Source organism: Anolis sagrei, chromosome 9 (genome assembly GCF_037176765.1).
Source record: "Anolis sagrei isolate rAnoSag1 chromosome 9, rAnoSag1.mat, whole genome shotgun sequence".
Taxonomy (NCBI): domain Eukaryota; kingdom Metazoa; phylum Chordata; class Lepidosauria; order Squamata; family Dactyloidae; genus Anolis; species Anolis sagrei.
This window is the reverse complement of record NC_090029.1, coordinates 19,124,174-19,150,439: the sequence shown is the minus strand read 5'-3', so window position 1 is coordinate 19,150,439 and position 26,266 is coordinate 19,124,174. Positions and strand designations below refer to the sequence as shown.

The following is a 26,266-nucleotide window of genomic DNA, read 5'->3' as shown; positions in this document are numbered from 1 at the left end:
ACTGGAACTACCACCAAGGATTAATGATAGATTGAGGAATGATAGAGACCTTTTTGAAAGTTAAATAGAAAAAGATTTATTTATAAACACAGACAACTAACTACTTCTGAGAGGCACAAAACGCTTGTTACAAAAGTTCTTTAGCTTGATGGTTGCTAGAATAAGTTTCTTCACTTAGTTACATACAGAGCTAATAAAACAGATCTAGCTGCTAGTAACAAAAATCCCTCACTCTACTTCAGAGAAATAGTAATGAGTTTCTGACTAACCTATCCTAGGTAGTCCCCTAAGTTATCAGCTAACTCTTCTCAGAGTTATTGCTGCTCACTAACTCAGTCTAGAGAGCTAATCTCTTGTGCTATCTCCCACAAGAAATCAGGTTGCTGTTTGGCCTTTCTCCTGTCAGCTAATCAACCCGTCTCACAGACACTCTCTCCCTGAAAACCTAGTTTCAAAAACACTTCTTCACCCATCAGCTCCCAGTTCTCAACTTCACAGAAGCTGAAATCTTTTCCCTCCTAAGGCTTGGCTCCTCCCACTTGCTCTAGCCAATCCCAGAAGACCTCAAACCCTTCCCATCTTCCAGCTATCCTCACTCAAGATGACTGCTTTCCTGGCTTACACTCTCAAAATGGAGGTTGCCATACTGTTATCCAGGGTTCCTTTTCGGCCTACTAGGTAAGATTCACTGCAACCCTCCTGACAAAGAGCCATCCAGCTATAGATCTATATATATATGATTCACACACACACACACAGATCATATCATAGATTTGAAAAAGGACCCCTAAAAGACAATTATATGTTGTATATCCCAGAGTAGGCAAACCAGACAATCTCCACATCAACACTGACAAAGCAACAACAAGAAATACTGTTTACTCACAAGCATAAAGAAATTACATGTATTAGAAACCAACACTATCTCATTATTTTGCAGATCACCAGATCCGGCCACAGCAATGCGTGGTAGGGGACGGCTAGTAACATAATAAAATAGCATAAAAACAGCATAAACAATAAAACAAACATCAGAAGCAACAACAGACTCATTTTTGGCAGGGGAGAGGGGGCCAATATGCGAAATTAGTTAAAGGATAGGGTGGTCAATAAGGTGGATAGAAACGTATAGTAGCAATTAAACAGGATCAATTCAACTTAATGTGGTGATGGAATATAAGAATTTGGATTCAAGTCATGATTCAGGTCTTGATTCAATCACCTGTCACAGGAGTTGTCAATCGATTAACCCAAGTCGTAATGAATTAACCTACCAAAAGATTATAGAATAATTTCCATTCTTAACATTTATCTGAGTCGACACTGCCATATATTCCAGTTCAAAGCAGATAATTTTATTCAGTTATGTGGAAGGGACCAGAGAGACAACAAATAGATATACAGGGTTAGTCAAAATGAATAGGCCAATAAGAAAATTAATTGTAGCCGAATGTATGTTTACTGTAACCAAACCACAGCTACGTAGCGACAGATAAACTATCAAAGTTTTTTTTGAGCAACACACATGTACGTTAATGCCGCTAGGCGTCGCTAGGAGTCGCTGTTTTCAAAATGGCGGAATCAGGCAAAGAGAAGGCGTTTTGTGTGATGACATTTGCTAAAACAATGTCAGTAATTACGGTCCAGCGAGAATTTCGAGCCAAGTATGGCAAGGAACCACCTCATCGACATTCCATTGCGAGGTGGGTAAAGCAATTTGAGGAGACGGGCAAACAGTTCCGACCTCCATTACCGCTGACCTTGGACGACTTAAAACAGCGCATATGTGCTGCATTCGATGCCATTACGTCGGATGTGCTGCAACGGATGTGGAATGAACTGGACTATCGCTTGGACGTCTGCCGTGTCACACGGGGCGCCCATATCGAACATCTCTGAAGGTGAGACAAAACTTTGATAATTTATCTGTCGATACGTAGCTGTAGTTTGGTTACAATAAACATACATTCGTCTAAAATTAATTTTCTTATTGGCCTATTCATTTTGACTAACCCTGTATTTACAGACATTCAGGATTTGGGGAATCCCTCAGCTAGCCTAATGCTAACTGTTCCTTATTGAGGGCTGCAGACTTGAGCAGTATGAGGTAGACTTCCAACAAGCGCAATATTTATTTGTTTCATAAATGGAATTTTATACAGTTCTGGCCCAGCTTACTTGTCCCAACGCATCTCCCTCTACACCCCGCCTCGCAGTTTAAGATCATCCAGGGAGTCCCTGCTCTCACTCCCTCCAGCATCGCAAATAAGTCTGGCGGGGACGAGAGACAGGGCCTTCTCAGCTGTGGCCCCCTCATCTGTGGAACTTGTTCCAACGAGGTAAGATTGGCTCTGTCCCTCCAGTCATTTAGGAAGAAATTGAAGTTGTGGTCCTGGGACCAGGCTTTTGGACAACAGACACAGCACTTGGACATGGAATTGACTGGAATGGTGATACAGCTGTTAATACTGTTTTTTACTGTTTTAATGAATGTTTTTATTACTGTTTTTATTATATTGCTCTGTTATATGTGTTGTTCGTTTGTTCAGTCGTTTCCGACTCTGTGACATGGACCATCCCACACCAGAACTCCCCGTCAGCCGTCACCACCCCCAGCTCCTTCAAGGTCAATCCAGTCACTTCAAGGATCCCATCCTTCCATCTTGCCCTGGGTCGACCCCTCTTCCTTTTTCCTTCCATTTCCCCAGCGTAATTGTCTTCTCTAAGCTTTCCTTTCTTCTCATGATGTGGCCAAAGGACTTCATCTTGACCTCTCATCTCCTTCCCACCAATGAGCATTCGGGCTTTATTTCCTGAAGTACGGACTGGTTTGATCTTCTGGTGGTCCAAGGCACTCTCAGAGCTTTCCTCCAGCACCACAGTTCAAAAGCATCTCTTTTCCTTTGCTCAGCCTTCCCTATGGTCCAGGTCTCACATCCGTAGGTCACTATGGGGAATGCCATTGCTTTAACAATGCGGATCTTCGTTGCCGGTGTGATGTCTCTACTCTTCACTATTTGATCGAGATTGGACATTGCTCTCCTCCCAAGAAGTAAACGTCTCCTGATTTCCTGGCTGCACTCTGCGTCTGCAGTAATCTTTGCACCCAGAAATACAAAGTCTTCACGGCCTCCATGTTTTCTCCCTCTATTTCCTAGTTGTCAGTCATTCTTGTTGCCATAATCTTGGTTTTTTTGATGTTTAGCTGCAACCCAGCTTTTGCGCTTTCTTCTTTCACCTTGATTAGAAGGCTCCTCAGCTCCTCCTTGTTTTCGGCCATCAAAGTGATATCATCTGCATATCTGAGTGTTATTGTTGTATTTGTTATGCTGTTGTTTTATTGAGGGCCTTGGCCTTTTGTAAGCCGCACCAAGTCCTTCGGGAGATGTTAGCGGGGTATAAATAAAGTTAATAATAATAAGGTTCAGTTCTTGTGGGTTTTTTCGGGCTATATGGTCATGTTCTAGAGGCATTTCTCCTGACGTTTCGCCTGCATCTATGGCAAGCATCCTCGGAGACCTCACCTCTGAGGATGCTTTCCATAGATGCAGGCAAAACTTCAGGAGAAATGCCTCTAGAACATGGCCATATAGCCCGAAAAAACCCACAAGAACTGAGTGATTCCAGCCATGAAAGCCTTCGACAATAATAAGGTTGTTGATGTTTCTTCCAGCCATTTTCACCCCAGTCTTGCATTCGTCAAACTTCGCCAGTATTCACATTTGGGCATACTGAGTATTCATGCCAAATTTGGTCATCATTGTTTGAGTCCACAGTGCTCTCTGGGTATAGATAAACTACAACTCCAAAACTCAAGGTCGGTGCCCACAAAACCCTTCCAGTATTTTCTGTTGGTCATGGGAGTTCTGTGTAGCCAAGTTTGGTTCAATTCCATCCAATGGATTTCCAAATGCTCTTTAATTGTAGGTGAACTATCAATGCCAGCAACTACAACTTCCAAATGACCAAATCAATAACCCCAACCACATGAGTATTCAAATTTGGTCATATCGGGTATTTGTGCCAAATTGGTCCAGTAAATGAAAATACATCCCGCATATCAGATGTTTACATTACAATTCAGAACAGTAGCAAAATGATAGTTATGAAGTAGCACCACCTCCTCCAAGATGAACTGAAATACCTAAACTGGCCCCTACATTCGGAACAGGCCTGTAGCCAGGATTTTGATTTGGGGGGGGGGGGGGGGCTGAGTCTGAGTGAAAGAAGGTGTAGCCTAGCAAACCTTTTGTATTGTTACCCCAATACCCCCATGCATATGGGATATATTGAGCATGGTGATCAGATCATGATATGAATAAACATAACAGTTTAAATAATGCACCAGTAAGGCCTTCTTGCGAACCACCAATTTCGGGGGGGGGGGGCAAGCCCCTCAAGCCCCCCCCCCTCCCCGGCTACATGTCTGATTCAGAAGAATGCTGCACCCGCAGAGCTCAGGCGGTGTTGTATTTCAGTGTCGATGTTGACTTTTATGGAGAAGTGGCTGCCAAGGGAGCAGAAATGGTCCACATTTTCTAATGTCCCACCATTAAGCTGTGTTTCTGGCATTGGAGAGGGATTGGCTGGTGACTGCTGGAAGAGCACTTTGGTTTTCTCGATGTTCAATGACAGGTGGAGCTTCTCGTCTGCTTCTGCAAAGGTGTTTAGAGTGTATTGTCGAAGGCTTTCATGGCTGGAATCACTAAGTTCTTGTAGGTTTTTTCGGGCGATAGGGCCATGTTCTAGGGGTCATTTCTCCTGATGTTTCGCCTGCATCTATGGCAAGCATCCTCAGAGGTAGTGAGGTCTGTTGGAAATAGGAAAATGGGTTTATATATCTGTGGAATGACTGGGGTGGGGCAAAGAGCTCTCTGCTGAAGCTAGGTGTGAGATATTATTTGAGAACACAGAAATGCTGGACCACTCCAACAACCACCATGTCAGACTACACAGAGAAGCCATTGAAATCCACAAGAAGCATGTGGACAATTTCAACAGAAAGGAGGAGACCATGAAAATGAACAAAATCTACCTACCAGTATTAAAAAACTAAAATTACTACAGCAAAACAGCAGAGAGGAAACAACCAGGCACATCTTAACACCTCTCAACAGAACATTTTCCCAGGCTCAGCCAGGCCTTCAAATGCTAATGAAGGTGGTCAGCTGAAACATTCACAACTAGCTCCAGCAGAGAAGAGCTCTTTGCCCCACCCCAGTCATTCCACAGATATATAAACCCATTTTCCTATTTCCAACAGACTTCACTACCTCTGAGGCACATCTTAACACCTCTCAACAACCAGGCACATCTTAACGCCTCTCAACAGAACATTTTCCCAGGCTCAGCCAGGCCTTCAAATGCTAATGAAGGTGGTCAGCTGAAACATTCACACCTAGCTTCAGCAGAGAGCTCCTTGCCCCACCCCAGTCATTCCACAGATATATAAACCCATTTTCCTATTTCCAACAGACCTCACTACCTCTGAGGATGCTTGCCATAGATGCAGGCGAAATGTCAGGAGAAATGCCTCTAGAACACGGCCCTTTTTGTTGTTGTTCATTCGTTCAGTTGTCTCCGACTCTTCGTGACCTCATGGACCAGCCCACGCCAGAGCTCCCTGTCGGCCGTCACCACTCCCAGCTCCTTCAAGGTCATTCCAGTCACTTCAAGGATGCCATCCATTCATCTTGGCCTTGGTCGGCCCTTCTTGCTTTTGCCTTCCACTTTCCCCAGCATCATTGTCTTCTCTAGGCTTTGCTGTCTCCTCATGATGTGGCCAAAGTACTTCAACTTGGTCTCTAGTATCCTTCCCTCCAATGAGCAGTCGGGCTTTATTTCCTGGAGGATGGACTGGTTGGATCTTCTCGCAGTCCAAGGCACTCTCAGAACTTTCCTCCAACACCACAGCTCAAAAGCATCTCTCTTCCTTCGCTCAGCCTTCCCTAAGGTCCAGCTCTCACATCCGTAGGTGACTACAGGGAATACCATGGCTTTGACTAGGCGGATCTTTGTTGCCAGTCTGATGTCTCTACTCTTTACTATTTTATCGAGACTGGACATTGCTCTCCTCCGAAGAAGTAAGCGTCTTCTGATTTCCTGGCCACAATCTGCATCTGCAGTAATCTTTGCGCCTAGAAATACAAAGTCTGTCACGGCCTCCACATTTTCTCCCTCTATTTCCCAGTTGTCAATCATTCTTGTTGCCATGATCTTGGTTTTTCTTATGTTTAGCTGCAACCCAGCTTTTGCGCTTTCTTCTTTCACCTTGATTAGAAGGCTCCTCAGCTCCTCCTCGAACATGGCCCTATAGCCCGAAAAAACCCACAAGAACCTAGTGTTGAGAGTGGCTCCCTCTCCCTTCCCCCCTCCCTTCCTTGTGGCCTAGCCTGGCCCACTTCCGCTTAGCAACCGAACGCGGTTGCTAAGGAGCGGGCGTGGCGGCGGGAACCCGGAAGTGGCGTTGTGACGGCCCCGCGGCCCCGCTGGCGCCTTCCCGATAGGCCGCAGCCTGGCTCAGGGCGTGTCCGGAGGGAGGGAGGGAGAACTTCCGGGTCGCCCCGCTCCCCCCCCAGAGAGCGCGTCGTGAAGGAGGGGGCAGAGGCCCCGGGTTGGCGCCCCCTCCCGAAGGCGGTAAGGCCCTCACTCCCCTTCCCGGCGCTTCGGCCGGCCCGCCTTCCCTTCTCCTTCCCCAAACCCCTCTCTCCGTTTTGTTGTTGTTGTCGTCGTCGTCGAAGGGTCGCCTACGGGGCTTCCTGGCGGGGTCGGGAGGGGAGGAGGAGGAGGCCAAAGGCCTGTTCTCTCTCTCTCTCCCTCACAAGGCCGGCATGCCCCGGCTTGCCCAGCTGGGCCGGCGCGGTGGGGGATTGCTTCCCTTCTCTCCGTCTTCTTCTCGTCCTTGCCTCAGGCTTTGTGCGCTCCTCCCAAGGCCTCATTGAGCTACTTGCCTCCAACAGGCCTGGGCCAATTTAGGCCCTCCCTCCAGGGTTTTTGGACTCCAACTCCCACCATTCCTCATAGCCTCAGGCCCTTTCCTAATAATATAGAGACACTATTTAGTCATAGGCTTTGTGTGCTCCTGGGAAGGAATTGTATATATATATTTCACACATACATACACTTTGTTTGCTTCTTTGAATGCAATATGAGATCACCTCATTTATCTATTTCTGATATCAGCATCAAGCAGAGCAGTTTAGTATAGCTGTTTTAGGCCAGGTTTAGTAGTTGTTTCAGGTCTGGATGTTTGTCCCAGTTTCAGGGACCTCTCCTATATTCTCAGGATATATGGTCATGGGCTTCCAGGGGTTTGAGACTCCAACTCCCACCATTCCTCACAGCCTCAGGCCCTTTCCTAATAATATAGAGATACTATATAGTCATAGGCTTTGTGTGCTCCTGGGAAGGAATTGTATATATATATTTCACACATACATAAACTTTATATATATAGATATATGGTCATGGGGTTCCTCACAATTTAGGCCCTCCCTCCAGGGGTTTGAGACTCCAACTCCCACCATTCCCCACAGCCTCAGGCTCTTTCCTAATAATATAGAGAGAGTATAATATATACTCTCTCTATATTATTGTCATAGGCTTGTGTACTCCTGTGAAGGAATTGTGTATATATATATTTCACACACACACATACACTTTATATATATTAGTCATGGGCTTTGTGCACTTCTGTGAATGCACTGCATACATATATTCTATCTCTCTCTATATATATTGTTATTGTTATGGGTTTTGTGTGCTTCTGTGAATGCACTGCATATACTCTATATATATTGTTATGGGTTTTGTGTGCTTCTGTGAATGCACTGCATATTCTCTTTCTATATATGTGTGTGTATATATATATATATAGTCTATAATTATTTCTATATTATTGTCATAGGCTTTGTGTGCTCCTGTGAAGGAATTATAGATATATTTCACAATACATACACTTTTTATATATAAATATATAGTCATGAACTTTGTGCGCTTCTGTGAATGCACTGAATATATATATTCTCTCTCAATATATATATATATAGTCATGGGTTTTGTGTGCTTCTGTGAATGCACGGCATATATATATTCTCTTTCTATATATGTGTGTGTGTGTGTATATATAGTCTATAATTATTTCTATATTATTGTCATAGGCTTTGTGTGCTCCTGTGAAGGAATTGCATGGTTATGGGCATTGTGTGCTTCTGTGAATGCACTGCATATATATGTGTGTGTGTGTGTGTTGTATATATATATATATATTCTATTTCTGTGTGTATATATAATTGTCATGGGCTTTGTGCGCTTCTGTGAATGCACTGCATATACTTTCTCTCTTCCTATATATATATATAGAGAGAGAGAGAGAGAGAGAGATAATGTGTGTGTGTGTGTGTGTGTTATGGGCTTTGTGTGCTCCTGGTAATGCAGTGCAGTGTCACTTCATCTGTCTATTCCTAATATTGACACTAGTTTGGCTTATTTGGTAGGTACTTAAGTTCTTCTTTCTCAAAATAAAAACAATGTTCTTCCCATCTTCAGGGACCTGCCTTGTTCTTCCAGTATTATTATTGTTATTGTCATGTACTTTGTTTGCTTCTGTGAATGCAATGTGAGATCACCTCATTTATCTATTTCTGATATCAGCATCAAGCAGAGCAGTTTAGTATAGCTGTTTTAGGCCAGGTTTAGTAGTTGTTTCAGGTCTGGATGTTTGTCCCAGTTTCAGGGACCTCTCCTATATTCTCAGGATATATATTACTATATTACTATATATATATATATATATATATATATATATATATACACACACACACACACTTCCCCCCTTTATATATACATACATATACACACGTACTCTATAACTACACACACACATATATATGTCATGGGCTTTGTGTGCTCCTGTGAATGCAGTACAGTGTTGCCTTATTTATGTACGGTATTCCTGATATTGACGTAAAGGTTGCCTGTTTGGAGGGTGTTTTAGGTCTTCTTTTTGAAAATAAGAACAATGTTTGTCCCATCTTTGGGGGCAACCCTTGTTCTCCCAGGATTTACAGTTTGTAGCTGTTATTATTATTATTATTATTATCATTATTATATTTTATATTGCTGTTATTCATTATTATCATTTGTGTGGGCCAGTGAATGCAATGCAATGTCATCTAATCTGTGTATCTCAGTTATTATGATATCAAGCTGTCCATTTTGTTAGTTGGTTTAGGTCTTCTTTTTGAAGGACAATTTGTCCTATTTTCAGGGTCTCACTTATGTTATCCCATGATTTTTAAGTTGTTAATATTATCATTATTATATTTTACCTTATTATGATGTATTTATAGTATGTATATTATTTTATATCATTATTAAAGTCATAGGCTTTGCGTGTTTCCGATATTAACATCAAACTGGCTAGTTTGGTAGTTGCTTTAGTTGTTGTCATTATTACAGCAATTAGGGTATTTAATTGTGTCCCCGCTTTTCTCTCAGGACCAAATTGGGTCAAAGCCTAAAAACACTCCAGTTTAGTAAGTTTGTTTTAGATTTAGTTTTCTTAGATATAGGGGTTTTATTGTTATATATTATGAAAATCTGCTTTTTTGTTTTCATACTTTACTTTTAGATAAAATTAATTTAAAAAAATTGTCCAAAAACATACAAAACATTACAGATTGTAAACAAACTGAGGTTATGCCTGCCAGTTCCTATAATAGGAAGTAACTAATTTGACAATGAACATTTAAATTCATTTAAATTAATTCCATGTATAATTTCATTTCCTGTATATTTATAATGTTAAGTTTTGTTGTTCTTGTTTTCAAATGTATATGTTGATGTCCTGTCCTATGGTGAAAGAGCTATTCTAGATAAACGTTGAGTATTGTTATTATAAATAAAGTAAGTTCCCAAAGTTCCAAACATTATAGGTTTTGTAGGTTTCTTAAGTTGAATTTGTATTTAAGTTGGAGCAGGCACATCTTAAAGTGTAACTTGTCCCAAAATATATATGTTTTTTAGCTTTGGTCACATAGGGAAGAGTTAACACCCCTGTGGTGTTTGTTTTACTGTCTATGTCCCTGTTCAGAAGATTTCACCTCACTTTCTGACCCAGTGAGAATTGAATTTTGAAAAAAATGTCCTCTTGTTGAAACAAGGATTGATGATAAAGCTTCAGTTGAGCTTCCCCATGATAACTCTTTCAGGGTGAACTTCCCTTCATTAGGGGTCTATTTCCCTCACAGTTTATTTCAACATGAAGTGATTAAATGTTTTTAAGCCTGCAGAATGTAACATGCATATTGTGTGTTCATTTATCCAGCACATTTAATTCAAAATATTTCAAGTTCGATCATAAGCTTATTTTTAACATATTTTGAGTGGTTTTTGTGTGTGCTAATTTAGTTTTTTAATGTGATCTTGGAACAGAAAAATTAATTCATACCAATCTTCCTGAGGTAGTGGACTGGAATTAGAGTTTAGGGTTCTTTGATGGACTCTGCTACATGCAGAAGTATAGTGTGTTAAACAAATTGTTTGCTTTCTTTTCATATGGGAAGTTATGTGCTTTGAATTTTCACAAGTCAGCTCTGCTCTTGCACAGTGAGTCAGTAATATTAATTAGAAATCCATCACGGGAAGAGTAAAATTGCTGGCTTCCCAATGGGATATTTATTGATACCCCTTTCAAATACAGCTTCTCAGACAGCTTTATCAACATGGAATCCGGGGTATGATTGACTATATTACTTCAGTTGTATTTATTTTATGTCTGTTGGTTTAGAGTCTTACATTGTAATATTTGAACAAGGTATGTTCACATGCTGCGTATGGCCAAATCTCATTGAGGACTGATCCATACGGAGAAGTTTTAACACCTACTGCTATTAGCAAAAATGAAGTCTGTATATGTCAGTCTTTTGGAACTGTATGTTGTTCTGTTCCATGCAAACCAGCTGTCATCAGAGATAGCACTACAGCTAAATGAAAAAAATAAGCTTTTCGGCTACTAAACCATGTTAAATTTGTTATTCATACTGAATCCATATTTGTGTCAGTTATCTGGAAAAAGCTGTTTATCTTAATTTTAATGTGAATAAATTGGCAGAGAATTCAGCTAGATGTCAAGGGGGATGTATAAAGTTACCAACTCTCATACTAAACTCCTGTACTTTTATTTACATGAAAGCCGAAGCTAGTATATGGGTAATTAGGGTTAATTAAGTCTCAGCTTCTCATGCAGGGACATGAGAGAAGCCTCCCAAGAATAGTAAACCATCTGGGTGTTTCCTGGGCGGTCTCCTTGCAGACGGCCAGTTCTCTCACACTAGAAGCGACTTGCAGTTTCTCAAGTAAATTTCATAATTATGGACTATTTTGTTTGGTTTTCCCTTTTTAACATTGGTACAAAACCATTGGGAGAGAACTGTGGTTTGGAGTTCAGAGGTACCAAGCTTATATTGGATGTCTTTCCATCTGCCTCATTACTGAGCTGTGTTAGACTCCAGTAGCAGTACCAGTTCTTTCATGGCTGGAATCACTGGGGTGTTGTAGGTTTTTCGGGTCAGGCTTAGGGTCAACCTAAGTCTGACCTCACAACCTCTGAGGATGCTTGCCATAGATGAAGGCAAAACATCAGGAGAGAATGCTTCTAGAACATGGCCACATAGCCCAAAAAGCCTACAACAACCCAGTACCAGTTCTTGTTGGCTGGATGGTGAAGCAAAATCTGGAGAAGATAAAAGTGATTCTTTAGTAATGAAAGATTGCAGGCAATTCTACAGGAGCAGGTATGTCATCCAGATGTTCCAGAACTAGGAGTACCTCTGGATTAATTTGCTCTTGGAGTCCCTTCTAGTTTATTGACTTGTGCTGGTACTAGAGCAGGGGGCCCGGGGGCCGGATACGGCCCTCCAAGTCATTTACTCGCTCAGGGTCAACCTAAGTCTGAGTCATTTACTCGCTCAGGGTCAACCTAAGTCTGAAACAACTTGAAAGCACACAACAACAACAACAACAATCCTATCTCATCAGCCAAAAGCAGGCCCACACTCCCCACTGAAATAATAATAACTTTATATTTTTAAAATTGTTCTTCATTTTAATTATTGTATTGTTTTTAAGTGTTTTTTTGCACTACAAATAAGGTATGTTCAGTGTGCATAGAAATTCATTCATCTTTTTTTCAAATTATAATTCGGCCTTTCAACAGTTTGAGGGACTGTGACCTGGTCCTCTGTTTAAAAGGTTTGAGGACCCCTGCACTAGAGAGATCATCCAGTATTGTAAGCATTTATGGAATGTCAGTTAGGCTAATATTAACCAAGTTGCAGCAGCTTTAGTTTATGGGTAAAAAGAGCATCTCTATGCTCATCTTGGTTGAAAACTTTTTCATAAACATGGGCAAGGCTTTGTTTACTATTTGACCTCTGTATTGCACAGAAACAACTGAGGAATGGTAATTGCTCTGGTAAGAAGAAGCCCATTAACAACACAGGTGATGACGAAAAGGAACTAGTTGGCATAAATATTAAATGAAGTTAATCTAACCCATGACACATGGATATAGCAGAATATAATGCTGCAGAATTTTACTTCCATCCCCTTTCTACTGTTAGACTTTGGCTCTTCCTGTAGCCACCTGCTTCTTCAGTTTCTCAGTGCTGATGCGTGGGCACAACTGTGAGTTGCTTCCATGGCAACTACATTTAGCTGTTGACTGATCTGCAAATAGGTAGTTAAACAATGCAGATTTATTCAATATACACACACATACATGTATCGATATATATTAATAGGTTGGCAATACAGGTCACGACATTTGTGCAGTGAAATGGTCAGCATCTTTACAAGTTAATTTAGCTTGTTTTGTTCACAGGAAAACCCATCCTCTAGTTTACATCATAAACTTCTCTTTTACTGCTGAGTCTTTAGTTAAGTAGACTTCCAATGGAATTCATACCTATCATTTTTAATCACCACCATTACCATCTGCATTTTATTAAGCATAATAATTAAATTCCATTGGGGCTATCATGCAAATAAACAGTCAAGGATATTAATCTAATTTCCAAGAAATGTTCTCTTGAGAGTCATGTTAATATTATTCCAGTACACAATGAGCACAATAGCAGTGTCATTGGTGGAGGACGTCTTGTACTCTTATTGAATGTTTCTTGTCGTGTTTCTACTGCATTATTCGACACCACAGTGCTGCCTTTTTAATGTTTTGTTTGATATTTGGATATTTGGTTGTATAAATGGCTTTGTATATGAGTCAAAATGAGTGATAAATAGTAATACTTCATTGTGCAGAGCAGAAGCCACATTCCCAAAAACAAGATTTTTTTCTGATACTACCTACATGTCTTTCAGTCATGTCATACCCTGTTGATGTTTACATATCTATTTAAATATACCAAAATTTACAATCTGAATGAGTGAAAGGCTGTATAAATAGTTGCAGTGCTCTCCGTTCATGCAGATTTTCTTCACGGAATCTATAATTGCTGACTCCTTCCCACATAAATTCAAACACCCACCTGATTTAATATTGTTCAAAATGTGAATGTGCTAAATTCATTATAGTAGGATAAATCTTTTTCGGAAGTGTTGTGCTAAAGCGGGTTGTCTTGAAATTGGCGAATTGGTAGCCATTGCGAGTTTCATTAAGGTTCTGTGTGTTTTTATGCCGTTGTTACAGTTTTAGTGCTTACAAAGAAACTCTTTTCAAGTTTGTAAATGTCTATTTACTCTACCTCCAGAAAAACCTTAGTATTTATTTATTTATTTATTTGATGCACTTATTAACCGCCATTCTCAGCCCTTACGGGCGACTCATGGCGGTGTACAGTACACATAAAAAGACAGTTACAAAGACCAGTATCAACAACATATAACTACGACAAATACAAACTACATAAAAATCCGCTTCGTCTCTTAGTAGAATCATAGCCAGTCTCATCTTCCTTATACCATTCCAGTTCTCATTACCGTAATGTTGTTGCTTAGCACTTAATTAAATGCCCTCTCGAACAGCCAGGTCTTAAGGCTTTTTCGAAAGGACATGAGGGAGGGCGCCTGTCTGATGTGTGCCGGGAGAGTGTTCCACAGCCGGGGGGCCACCACCGAGAAGGCCCTCTCCCTCGTCCCCGCCAGCCGTGCCTGTGACGCAGGCGGGATCGAGAGAAGGGCCTCCCCAGACGATCTCAAGGTCCTCGTGGGCTCGTAGGCCAAGATGCGGTCCGAAAGGTATTTTGGGCCGGAACCGTTTAGGGCTTTGTAGGCCAAGACCAGCACCTTGAATTGGGTCCGGTAGCAAATCGGCAGCCAGTGGAGCTGGGACAACAAGGGCGTTGTGTGCTCCCTGCTACCCGCTCCAGTTAGTAACATGGCTGCCGCACGCTGGACCAGCTGAAGCTTCCGGAGTTGGATGTAGCATCTCAAGTTCCTTAATAGTTATATTTAGAGTTATTTGAGTTTATTCTTTTTTAAATAATAATTTATTTATTTGACTAGTTATATGACCACTTCAAAATAAAATACAAGGCAAAAAGGAGAGGATAGTAGCAGAATATTGAGTCACTTAAGTAATTATTGAGTGAAGTTATTTATTTATTTATTGCATTACTATGCTGCTTTTCCCACCCCTGGGGAGACTCAAACATAATAAATGGGGGGGGGGGGGAATCAATGCCAGACATATATAAAAGCAATACACAACATATCTAAAAGATGACATATAACTATGAATTTAAACCATTAAAACTAAACAACACATCAACATGAACATAATACATAATAGGCATATTGGACATTGAATCAATCCCATGGTTTATTTATTTATTTATTATTTGAACTTATATGCTGCCACTCCCCTGAGGCTCAGAGCGGCTTACAAGAATAGCTAAAATCTAACAAAATTTAAAAGCAATTTAAAACAATTTAAAAACAACAATATCAAACATTAAAAACCTGTCGAAACAGGTATGTCTTACATGCCCTGCGGAAAGCTGGTAAGTCCCATAAGGCACGGACTTCAGGTGGCAGAATATTCCAGAGTGATGGTGCCACTGCTGTGAAGGCTCTGCGTCTGGTTGCTGTTAGACACAAGGTTTTGACACTGGGGACTTCCAATAGATCTTAGTCCTCAGAACGGAGGGATCTCTGGGGTTGGTAGGGGGTGAGGCGGTCCCTCAGATACATCGGCCCCAGACCATGCAAGACCTTAAAGGTGAGGTGATCCGGTGCTCAATTGGTAACCAATGCAGCTGTAGTAAGATTTGGGTTATGTGGCATCTCATCGGAATTCCCGCAAGAAGCCAAGCAGCTGCATTTTGTACCAACTTGAGCTTCCGGATCACCGACAGAGGAAGGCCAATGTAGAGGGCGTTACAGTAGTCCAGTCTTGAGATGACCGTGGCCTGGATCACCGTAGCTAGGTCGTCCCTGGACAGGTAGGGGGCTAGCCGTCTAGCCTGCCGCAGATGAAAATAGGTGGTTTCTAACGGCGGAGACCTGGGCCTCCATCGTCAGCAGAGGGTCCAAAAGGACTCTTTACCAATGATGACGGGCGTAGTGCCTCGCCATCCAGGGTAGGCAGCTGGTTGTCATTTAGTTGTTTCTGTAGTGTTATCACTCGCCAAATGCTTGCTTGAATAGCTAGGTTTTGAATTGTTTTCTGAACGTCAGGAGGAAGGCGATATAATCTCGCTGGGAAGGGAGTTCCACAGTTGAGGGGCCACCAATGAGAAGGCCCTGTCCTTTGTCCTCACCATGCTTGCAATCGTGGTGGGACTGAGAGCAGGACTTCCTTGGCTCAAGCTGGTTTGGACAGGTAAGTTGGACTGGAAACATGTAGGGCTTTATAGACTAAAGCGGGCATGGGCAAACTAAGACCTGGGGGAGTTTTGCGCTTTTGCTTCAAGCAGATGAAATTTTTTAGCATTTTTATTATAAGTTATGTTGATGTAAAAATTTTCAACCCACCTTTTAGCTCCCAGTGCCTTCGCAAAACTTGTATTTAGAAAATTCCACTGTGAGACTTAATACTACATAAAGCTACTTTGCATTACTTGGTAGTTGTCATTTTTAGTCATTTTCAAAGAGCAGCGGTAATAATGCACTTTTAAATAACATGTTCTAAGAATTATCTCAGAAAGCAGAAATAATTGAGCCCAATGGTTCCTGTTCGACAAGCGAAAAATAAGTTTTTGTCAGGAAACTTAACTTCTTCAACTTCCTAATTGTTGTGACTGTACGCCTTGAATACATTTGAATTATATTATACTATCACAACCACCTATGTTCTATGAAACCGTCACATTCTAGGATGATGCAACCTTTCAATGTTAAATTGCCAGTCGGCTTTTATAAGAATACATAACTGGGAATATAAATACTTTTTTCTTTTACATAAGCAGCAACATGTTTTGTTCCTATCCTTTCTGAGTTAACTATGACCAAATAATAAAGTTAGGAGTTATAGCCCAATCTGTTATAGCTTATTTTAACTGTCACATTAAATGCAGAAAATGTGGGTAATACTGTTATCTTAAATCTACATTTAATGAGTATGCCTTTTAGAGTTTTTTATTATCCATTTTGAAATTACCTTTTCCTGTAGACAAAAAATAAAGTGAACTCTCGAGCATGCCTTTATGTTAAATTTGTGTAAGTCTATTTTCATTGTTTGCCTTCTAAGTGCAAATCATTTCTTTTTACTGACAGGTGTATATGGTGTTCGCAGGATCACCATTTTATAAAAGTCAGTAAATTCACCTGTCTAATCCCCTACAGTCTCTTCTGACTGGCAAGTGGCTCTCCTTACAAATGAGATCATAAAGCCACCCTTTACTTCATATGTTGTAACATCCACAGATGGAGTAGGCAGTAAAATTCCAACTGATTGGTGAGCTTGAATAATGTTTAACCTATATTTAAAATAGCTTTTTCCGAATTGTTTAGGCTTCAGGGGTGGACATCTAAAGTTATCCATATCTTCGTGGTTACCACAGCTTGTGCCAGTATCACAAGCTCGCCTTGTAAGCACAAGGGAGAGAGCTTTTTCCTCGGTGGCTCCCCAACTCTGGAATTCACTACCTAGAAGAAATTAGGAAATTAGGAGAAATTAGGAAAGCCCCAACCTAGAAACTTTTTAAAAGAACCTCAAAACCTGGCTCTTCCGTTGCACCTTTAGTGAATAGGTATTCAATCCGACATTATCCCTCATGTGCAGTGTTCTGTCACCGGAGTATGTTTCCCCTCCTTGTGGGAAAGTTTGATTCCACATCTCCCACTATAATGAGCCCTCCTTCACAAATAATTTGTTTCTCTTTTATCTCACCCGAGTTTTTAACCAGTTTTAATTCGTTCTTTTAACCATTACATGTAGCCCGCCCATTGTCATTGTGTTTGTGTTTATTGTAATTTTATATTGTTGTATATTCATATGTTTTATGTAATTATGATGTTGTTTATTGTTTGGATTTTCGGTTTGCGTTTGGTCGTACTTTATTATTATTATTATTATTATTATTATTATTATTATTATTTTATTTGTACCTCGCTAGCATCTCCCGAAGGACTCGATGTGGCTTACATAGGCCAAAGCCTCAAAACACAATACGACAATACAATACCTAAAGCAAATTAAAAACAGTTAAGCAGTATAAACAACAAACAATAACAATACATCAAGACACTATAAAACTGGGCCGGGCCAGAGTAATTAAAAGTGCTGATGTGACAGGAGGTATGTAGGATTATAAAGTAAGTTCAGTGTGCGGTGTGCAGCAATCTCAGTTCTACTAAAGTGCTTCTAGGACTTGGTATTGGAGATTCCTAATCTGGGAAGGCACATCGGAACAGCCAGGTCTTCAAGTTCTTTCTGAAGACTGCCAATGTAGGGGCCTGTCTAAGATCTCTTGGGAGGGTGTTCCAGAGTCGGGGGGCCACCATAGAAAAGGCCCTGTCTCGAGTCCCCACCAAGCGCGCTTGTGACGCAGGCGGGATCACGAGCAGGGCCTCTCCAGATGACCGAAGTGAATGCGTGGGTTCGTAGACAATTTAATGCAATTGTTGTTTGGGCTTGGCCCCATGTAAGTCGCTCCGAGTTGCCATTGGGGAGATGGTAGCGGGGTACAAATAAAGTTTATTATTATTATTATTATTATTATTACAATCTCTTAGGTGGCTGAGCATGTGAAATAATGGAGACCAATGTTTCCTGTTCGACAAGCGAAAAATAAGTCTCAGGAACATGTCGCCAGCTTCTATCCACAAAAGTCTGTTGATCCATTTCTTAGCACATTAATTTACAACAGTTTTTTCTAGTAGCCTGGTTGCCATGTCTCTAGGCAGAACATTTCCATACATTCTAAAACTAAGGGAAGTATATGTGTGCTTCCTTGAAGTTTCTTAAACAATGAGCCTATATGTAATAAGAAGCACTTTGTTCTTTACTACTTTAGGAACAAAAAATACTAGACTACTTGTCTTCATTAAATCTAATGAAGACAAGTAGTGGTGCAGCTGGCTGGGAATCAGCTGCATTAAGATTACTACTGACCGAAAGGTCAAGAGTTTGAAGCCAGCCCAGGTCGGAGTGAGCTCCCAACCAAAATTGTGTAGCTTGTTGTCGACCTTTTCAACCTGAAAGACAGTTGCATCTGTCAAGTAGGAAAATTAGGTGCCACCTTGTGTGGGGAGGCTAAATTATCTAATTTATGAGGCCATAAAAAAGACTCCAGCAAAGCATTCCAGGAAGGAAGGAGAGAAGGAAAGAAAAAAGGAAAGAAGGAAGGAAAGAGGGAACGAAGGAAGGGGGAATACAGAGAAAGAGGGAGGGAAGGAGAGAAGGAAAGAGAGAAGGAAGAAAAGAGAGACAGCAGAAGAGAAAGAAAAGGGGGAAGGAAGGAAAGAGCTGGAGAAGGAAGAAGAGAAGGAGAGAGGGAGGGAAAGAAGGAGAGAAAGAGGGAAGGTTGCCCACATTAACATGTGGTGGGTACAGCTAGTAAATAAATAAATATTAGATTCAGTCTTTCTTTATACCCAATTTTAAATGTACAGCCATAAGCTGTTGCTTTCTAAGGCAGTGGTTCTCAACCTGTGGGACCCTAGGTGTTTTGGTCTACAAATCCCAGCTGCTAGGATTTCTGGGAGTTGACGGCCAAAACACCCGGAGACCCACAGGTTGAGAACCACTGTCCTAAGGGTTCAAGCAGATTTTGGATGCTAGAATGTTAGAAAAAGCGTTATGGGAGATTAAAGCAGAATCATTGTTGGAACTGTCACATATTGCTCTCTTTCCTTTCTCTCTTGTAGGTTGTCTAAGATTTTCCCCTACCTCGCAGAGGACTGCAGCATCGCCCATCGAATGTCCTTTGGCAGTACTTGAACAACCTGGATATGTTGCCAAATATTTCCAAATGATTTTATAGTTTGACCCAATGATTTTTCTGGATATATGTTTCTCTCTTCAAGAATAAGTGCAGAGTCCAAATCCTGATCACTGGCAGATATTTTTTATTTTAAAAACATGGACCATCTTGCTAGGGAGAAAGATGAAAGGCGACCAACAAAAGGAACTCTAGTAAGAAGTACCCACAGTTCCCGCGGATCAGGTTCCTCTTCAGCTGCTGGTGTTCTTATGGTTGGGCCCAATTTCAGAGTTGGCAAGAAGATCGGATGTGGGAACTTCGGGGAGCTCAGACTAGGTAAAGCCACAGTCATTTCACTCATTGGTTAGCTCAGTTTTAATCAGTTAATCAGGAAATCAGTTTTAATCAGGAAATCTGAGTACCTCTCAAGCTGAGAATTCCAAAGGTTCCACCCTGAACTACAATTCCCAGAATTCTGCAGGAGCTACTCTGACGATTAGCCCCTGTTCTTTAACGCTAGTGGGAAAACGTCCTTGGTAACAAACTTAAGAGGAAATGACGTGAGTTACAAACCAGCCAGTGATAATCAGTAATATTTGCTATATCCTTGGTTTAAATTGATCTTATTATATGGTAAATATGTTTCTAGAAACGAAAAACAATTATTGTAACTGACACAGCTAATACTAGGAACCTTTATTTTTCAGGGAAAAATCTTTATACAAATGAATATGTAGCAATCAAACTGGTGAGTAGGCGTGTCCTTTTAAAAGATGCTCTTGTAATTCTGAATGTAAAGTAAAACAAGGCAACTTTTCCATCACTCTGCCTTTGTCCTAAAATGCATGGATGTCAAGAAAAAGTGTGCTGTTTTACAGAATCCTGGGAGAATGAATTCTTGTTCTAAACATCATAACAATATGCTTCTAAGACACCATTGGAAAGCTGTCTTGATGCTAACATGCCAAAAGGGGTTTTTAAATCACATCTTTATTGAATAACCTCTTTCTAATTTATCACATATAATACACCAGGTATGCAATTCAGATTAATGTCCCAGATTGTTGTGGTTTGATAAACTACTGTTATACTCATTCACATCTGATAATATGTTGCCTTAACCTATTAAATTAGGATTAAGATTTGGGCAGCAAATTTTCAACCCCTTTCAAAAAAAAATCTTAGGTTTTGGGTCATCCATATCCTTTTACATTTTGAGAAATACAGCCTCATTTGTGTTTATTGTTTCTTTGCTTTGTTTTTGTAGGAACCATTAAAATCACGTGCCCCACAGTTGCATTTAGAATACAGGTTTTATAAACACATCGGCTGCACAGGTAAGTACTCTCTCTCCCAGAAATAATAGGTGACTGTTGTAAAAGAGTGCATGAGGAGTTGTAGTTAGTAAAATCATATCTTTTTGAAATAATATTGTCTACTTTCCTAGAGAGAAAAGGAACAGGTTTTGACAGTAAATTGTGTACTTTTCATGTTGCAAGACAGACCCCTTAAAGCGCCAGACCAGTATTTAGTAAAAGTAAAGTTTATTAGTTCACAACCAAGAGAGTCCAAAAACAAACCAAAAAGGCTCAAAACACTTATTCTTCAGTGTGAAACACAGTATTACCCACAGTTAACCCAAAAAACAGGACCTGGAAAATAACTCAGATTAAACAGGAATATAATCCGGTTTAAACTTAAAGCTATGCAATCAGTAGGAAAAAAGGCACTCCAATCCGCAGCAGGATGTCAGCAAATACGAAGGTCAAACAGCAAGGCAGAAGTAGTCTACCAAGTCAGTCCAAACCTGATGTAGTTGTCGTCGTGAATCCAATCCGGGTCGAGGAAGGTGAAGGCAGCAAATACGATAATCCAGTCCAGGTCATACACAGAGCCAAAACGAAGAACGGCAGCGCAGCAGGTCCCCAGAAGTCTTCCCAAACAGCTCTCAAGAACACACGAATGCCCATCAACACTTTGCCGACTGCAAGGAACCCCATCTCCCAATCCCACTTTTATTCACAAATCATCCTCCGAACTGGAACCAGCCGACACCCTGTTACCAGCTGAAACCCCTTGCCCCAATTCCTCCTCAGAACTGGAAACAGACAACGCCCCACCAGACCTCCTTTCAGCTGAAGCCCTTTGCTGATCTCTCCAATCTCTCCATCTTCTATCCAGACCCATAACTCCCCAAGACTTAGTCGGATCCCCACTGTGCCAACTAGAGAACCCTACAAACGTGTCGCTACTTGTGGGCTCTTCACAGACGTTCTGAACCTCCCGCACTTTAGTCCAGTCCATTTCTCCATCCTCTGAACTTGCCATACCACTCTCCTCAGTCTCAGACCCATTATTCCCTGTGAAGCCCTCAAATGATTAATCATCACTGGATTCCATAAGTATTTCCCTAATCCGCTTTCTCTGTTGCTCTTCATCGGAGTCTTGCGCACGAGTAGTCTTTTTTCCCCTGCTAATACTCCCAGTAGTATCACTACTCGAAGACTCCATCACAACATTTCAGGGTATCTGATGGGGCAGACTGGCATATTTTATCTCAGTGTTTCATGCGCCACTATGATATATGTGTTCCTTGACTATATCTGGGTTATTCTTTTCTGAAAATTCGGAATTACTGGCAGATAAGAACCAGTTCCTTGAGTAGCATTGATGTATGAACAAGTAGCTAAACAGCCTTGCTACATAATGATTTTTGTTGCAGTGTTGGAGATTTGTGGAAATATGCAGTAAGATTAAGAAGAAATGTACTTTTTATCTCCAGTGGAGAGGAAATTGATAACTCCTGTGATCCTTGTGTTCTGTTACATAGGCAAGTTTGAAGGAAGCATGCATCATTAATATGTGTTTAGAATTGTAAAAAAAAAATGTGACTGAGGACATGTGGGAGCAGCTACTGTGCATAATACACAATAGGAAAACCATTTTGAGTGCTACCAAAGCTGTTAGTTTGAGAAAGGTACAGTGCTGTAGTCTCCCTGAGGTATTAAAGGATTTGTTTTACTCTTTCAGTTGAAGGCTTCCCACAGGTTTACTACTATGGACCATGTGGAAAGTACAATGCCATGGTTCTTGAGCTCCTTGGTCCCAGTTTGGAAGACCTGTTTGATCTCTGTGATAGAACATTCACTCTGAAGACAGTCCTAATGATAGCAATCCAGCTGGTGAGTAAAGGAAGAGCTTGATCTTTTGATTTTATCTTGACAGTTCTCCTCCCCCTCCCCCGTTGTTGTTTTCTTTGTTTTAAGTGGAAAGCTGTTTGTCGATATCAGAAATCGCTAACAATTGTTGTTTAGGCTTGATTATGTCGGCTATTTTCAATAGCCATTCCTCTATTGTTGGGACTTCTTTGATTTTCCAATTTCTTGCATAAATTATTTTGGCAGCCGTGAGAGAATAATTAAAACAATTTATCCTTATTTTATCTAACTCCATATCCGTCATACTTAATAGGAATTATTCCAGTTTTCAATATTTTCTGAATTATTTCCTGTATATTCTTTCAATAATTATTTGCTACTTTACAAGGCCACCATATGTGGTAGAAAGTCACCATATGTGTTTTACATTTCCAGCATATATCTTGTGTGGCCTTATAGCATTTTGCCAGCTTTTGAGGAGTTATATACCACTGGTACATCCTTTTGTACCAGTTTTCTGTCATGCCATATGCATATGTGTATTTTAATTTGTTGTTCCATATTATTTCCCATTCCTCCAGCTTTATTGAATGCCCAAAGTTGACTGCCCATTTAATCGTACAGTATTTGTCCATTTAATCATACAGATCTGGCCACTGTGGTCCACACTCTGGTTACATCCCAAATAGATTACTGCAACACATTTTATGTGGGGCTGCCTTTGAAGACAGTTCGGAAACTTCAGCTAGTTCAACGGGCGGCAGCCAGATTACTAACTAGGGCAGCATACAGGGAGCATACCACCCCCCTGCTATGCCAGCTCCACTGGCTGCCAGTCCATCTCCGAGCCCAATTCAAAGTGCTGGTTTTGACCTATAAAGCTCTATACGGTTCTGGCCCAGCTTACTTGTCCGAATGCATCCACCCCTACGTCCCAGCTCGCAATGTAAGATCATCCAGGGAGGCCCTACTCACGCTCCCGTAAACTGCACAGATGCGTCTGGCGGGGACGAGAGACGGGGCCTTCTCGGCTGTGCCCCCCCCCCCCCCCCCCCCCCGCTTATGGAACACACTCCCAAATGAGGTAAGATCCGCTCCCTCCTTCCTGGCTTTTAGAAAAAAATTAAAATCATGGTTTTGGGACCAGGCCTTCGGACAGTAGAAGTAAATGTATACAGCATTTTGGAAAGACAATCACTGGGATGGTGATTCGACTGTTTTATTGTTTTAATGATTGTTTTATTGCTCATTTAATTTATGTCTAATTGTAGTGTATAATTGTAATTGTTTGTACTAGCATTGAATTTTTGCCATTACTTATGTGTAAACCGCTTGAGTCCCCCTCGGGGTGAGAAAAGCGGTATACTAATACTGTAAATAAATAAATATTTTACTTGGTTTGGTTTCTGTTGACCATCTGTTGATCAACAGATTCATAGTACAGTGTTCCCTTACTTATCACGGGTGTTACTTTCCAGGACCACCTTCGAAAAGTGAAAATCCGCAAAGTAGGGACGTATTTATTTGGTTCAGAAGTAACTGTGTTGTGGGTGTTTTTGTTTTTTCCTATCTTCAAAAACAATCCAGTATGCCTTTTAACACCACTTGCTGGGGAACACGAGTGCAATAAACACATTAATGTATTGTGTATTGATTGATTGATTGATTGATTGATTTAAAGCATTTATATTCCGCCCTTCTCACCCCGCGGGGGACTCAGGCAGAGCACAACATATAAACGGCAAACATTCAATGCCGAAACATACTAGACCACACACATACAAAAGCATTAAAATCACTTATCTTGACGTTAAAATCCTCCAGTTAAAACTGTCTCAACAACCATATCGAATTTGGTTGGCATATGAAGCGTTCCTATCGCTGCCTCATTGCATAGTCCCAAAGGCTCGGTCCCACAGCCACGTTTTTATCATCCTTCTAAAGGACAAGAAGGAGGGGGCTGACCTGATCTCATTAGGAAGGGAGTTCCATAGCCGAGGGGCAATTACTGAGAAGGCCCTGTCTCTCATCCCTGCCAAATGCGCCTGTGATGGTGGTGGGACTGTGAGCAGGGCCTCCCCAGAAGATCTTTAATCTCCGCCCTTTGATAATGGAAGCATGGATTAGGGCAATAACTTCCAGGTTATTTATCAGGGAACTCTGAGATTTCATTGTAGTATGTAAGGGAAGTTCTCCATCTGAACAAAGTTTCATAAGGATTCAATACCCACCAGTTCCTCTCCATCTTTCTGTACAGGAAAATGTTGAGAGCATTACAAACTCATTTTATAATTTGCATAACCGTAGAGTCCAGTAGTCATGTCAAAAAACTATAGCTGAAATGTCTTAATGCTAAATTATGTATTTTGATGCATTTCAGTCATTGCATCTATGTTCCTCTTGCAGATCACTCGTATGGAATTTGTGCACTCAAAGAACCTCATTTATCGAGATGTCAAGCCAGAAAACTTCCTTATTGGCCGGCAAGGAAATAAGAAAGAGCATATCATTCACATAATAGACTTTGGATTGGCCAAGGAATACATTGACCCTGAAACGCAAAAACATATACCTTATAGGGAACACAAGAGCCTAACTGGAACAGCAAGATACATGTCCATCAACACACATCTTGGCAAAGGTTTGCTATATTTTATCAAAAAGCACTGGAGGTTTTTTTTGCACATTTAAAGCATTTTCACATGTTATCAGACATAAAACTGTTGATTATTAGAATTTCAAGCTTGCATGGCAGCCAAGTATAAAACTGGATAACAAAAGACTACAGTGGATCTGAAACTTAAATAGTGCAACAAGGAATGCTTTGGTGTTGTTGCTATTTGCTATTTTCTATACATAGCTATTTATCTTTTCTTTACTCTTTTACCTTATGCGTATACTTGCATTTTCCTTATTGGGTTCTGGAACATGGCTGTAAGGCCATGTTCCAGAAGCATTTTCTCCTGACATTTCGCCCACATCTATGGCAGGCATCCTCAGAGGTTGTGAGGTCTGATTATTCTTTAGCCGAACACAAATAGATTCTGCTGTACTATGTAGGATATCTTTGAACCTTTATGCATAACTTATATCATGCTTTGAGACGATGTATTTTTTTTTCTATCTCCGTTTTTTGTGATACCTTTTCTGCTCTGCTGCAAAATCCTGACTTGGACACAACTAAAAACCACTTTAAGGAAGTCTTCATATTAAGAAGTTGGGGCCTTCTTACTTTATACTCCATGTCTGAATATTTGCAAACGTGTTCCAGCTCCTCAAGTTGCCTTAGAGCAGTGTTTCTCAACCTCCCTAAACCCCTTAATACAGTTTTTCATGTTGTGGTGACCCCAAACCACAAAATTATTTTCATTGCTATGTCATAACTGTAATTTTGCTACTGTTACATGAATTGTAATGTAAATATCTGATATGCAGGATGTATTTTCATTCACTGAACCAAATGTGGCACAAATGCCCAGTACGCCCAAATTTGAATATTGGTGGGATTAGGTGGGGGCGGGGGGCGCTGTTTGCTTTTGTCATTTGGGAGTTGTAGGTACTGGGACCTACAATCAAAGAACATTCTGAACTCTGCCAACAATGAAATTGAACCAAACTTGGCATACAGAACTCTCACAACCAACAGAATATACTGGAAGAGTTTGGTGGACACTGGCCTTGAGTTTTGGAGTTGTAGTTCACCTACATCCAGAGAACACTGTG

General features: G+C 40.9%; 1 protein-coding gene across 3 annotated transcripts in view; it reads left to right on the top strand.

The window, feature by feature from the left end:
- Positions 1 to 6,520: 6,520 nt before the first annotated feature.
- The window catches only part of CSNK1G1 (casein kinase 1 gamma 1), a 52,660-nt gene continuing 32,914 nt past the window's right edge, over positions 6,521 to 26,266 (top strand). For 2 of the 3 annotated variants that reach the window (XM_060755602.2, XM_060755600.2), the window contains exons 1-6: positions 6,521 to 6,636; positions 19,330 to 19,721; positions 20,093 to 20,133; positions 20,653 to 20,722; positions 22,416 to 22,567; positions 24,950 to 25,184. In XM_060755602.2, the coding sequence (XP_060611585.2) occupies positions 19,544 to 19,721; positions 20,093 to 20,133; positions 20,653 to 20,722; positions 22,416 to 22,567; positions 24,950 to 25,184 (676 nt within the window). In that variant the 5' untranslated portion in view covers positions 6,521 to 6,636; positions 19,330 to 19,543. The remainder of the gene's footprint in view (positions 6,637 to 19,329; positions 19,722 to 20,092; positions 20,134 to 20,652; positions 20,723 to 22,415; positions 22,568 to 24,949; positions 25,185 to 26,266) is intronic. The other variant, XM_060755601.2, reaches the window with a different exon arrangement.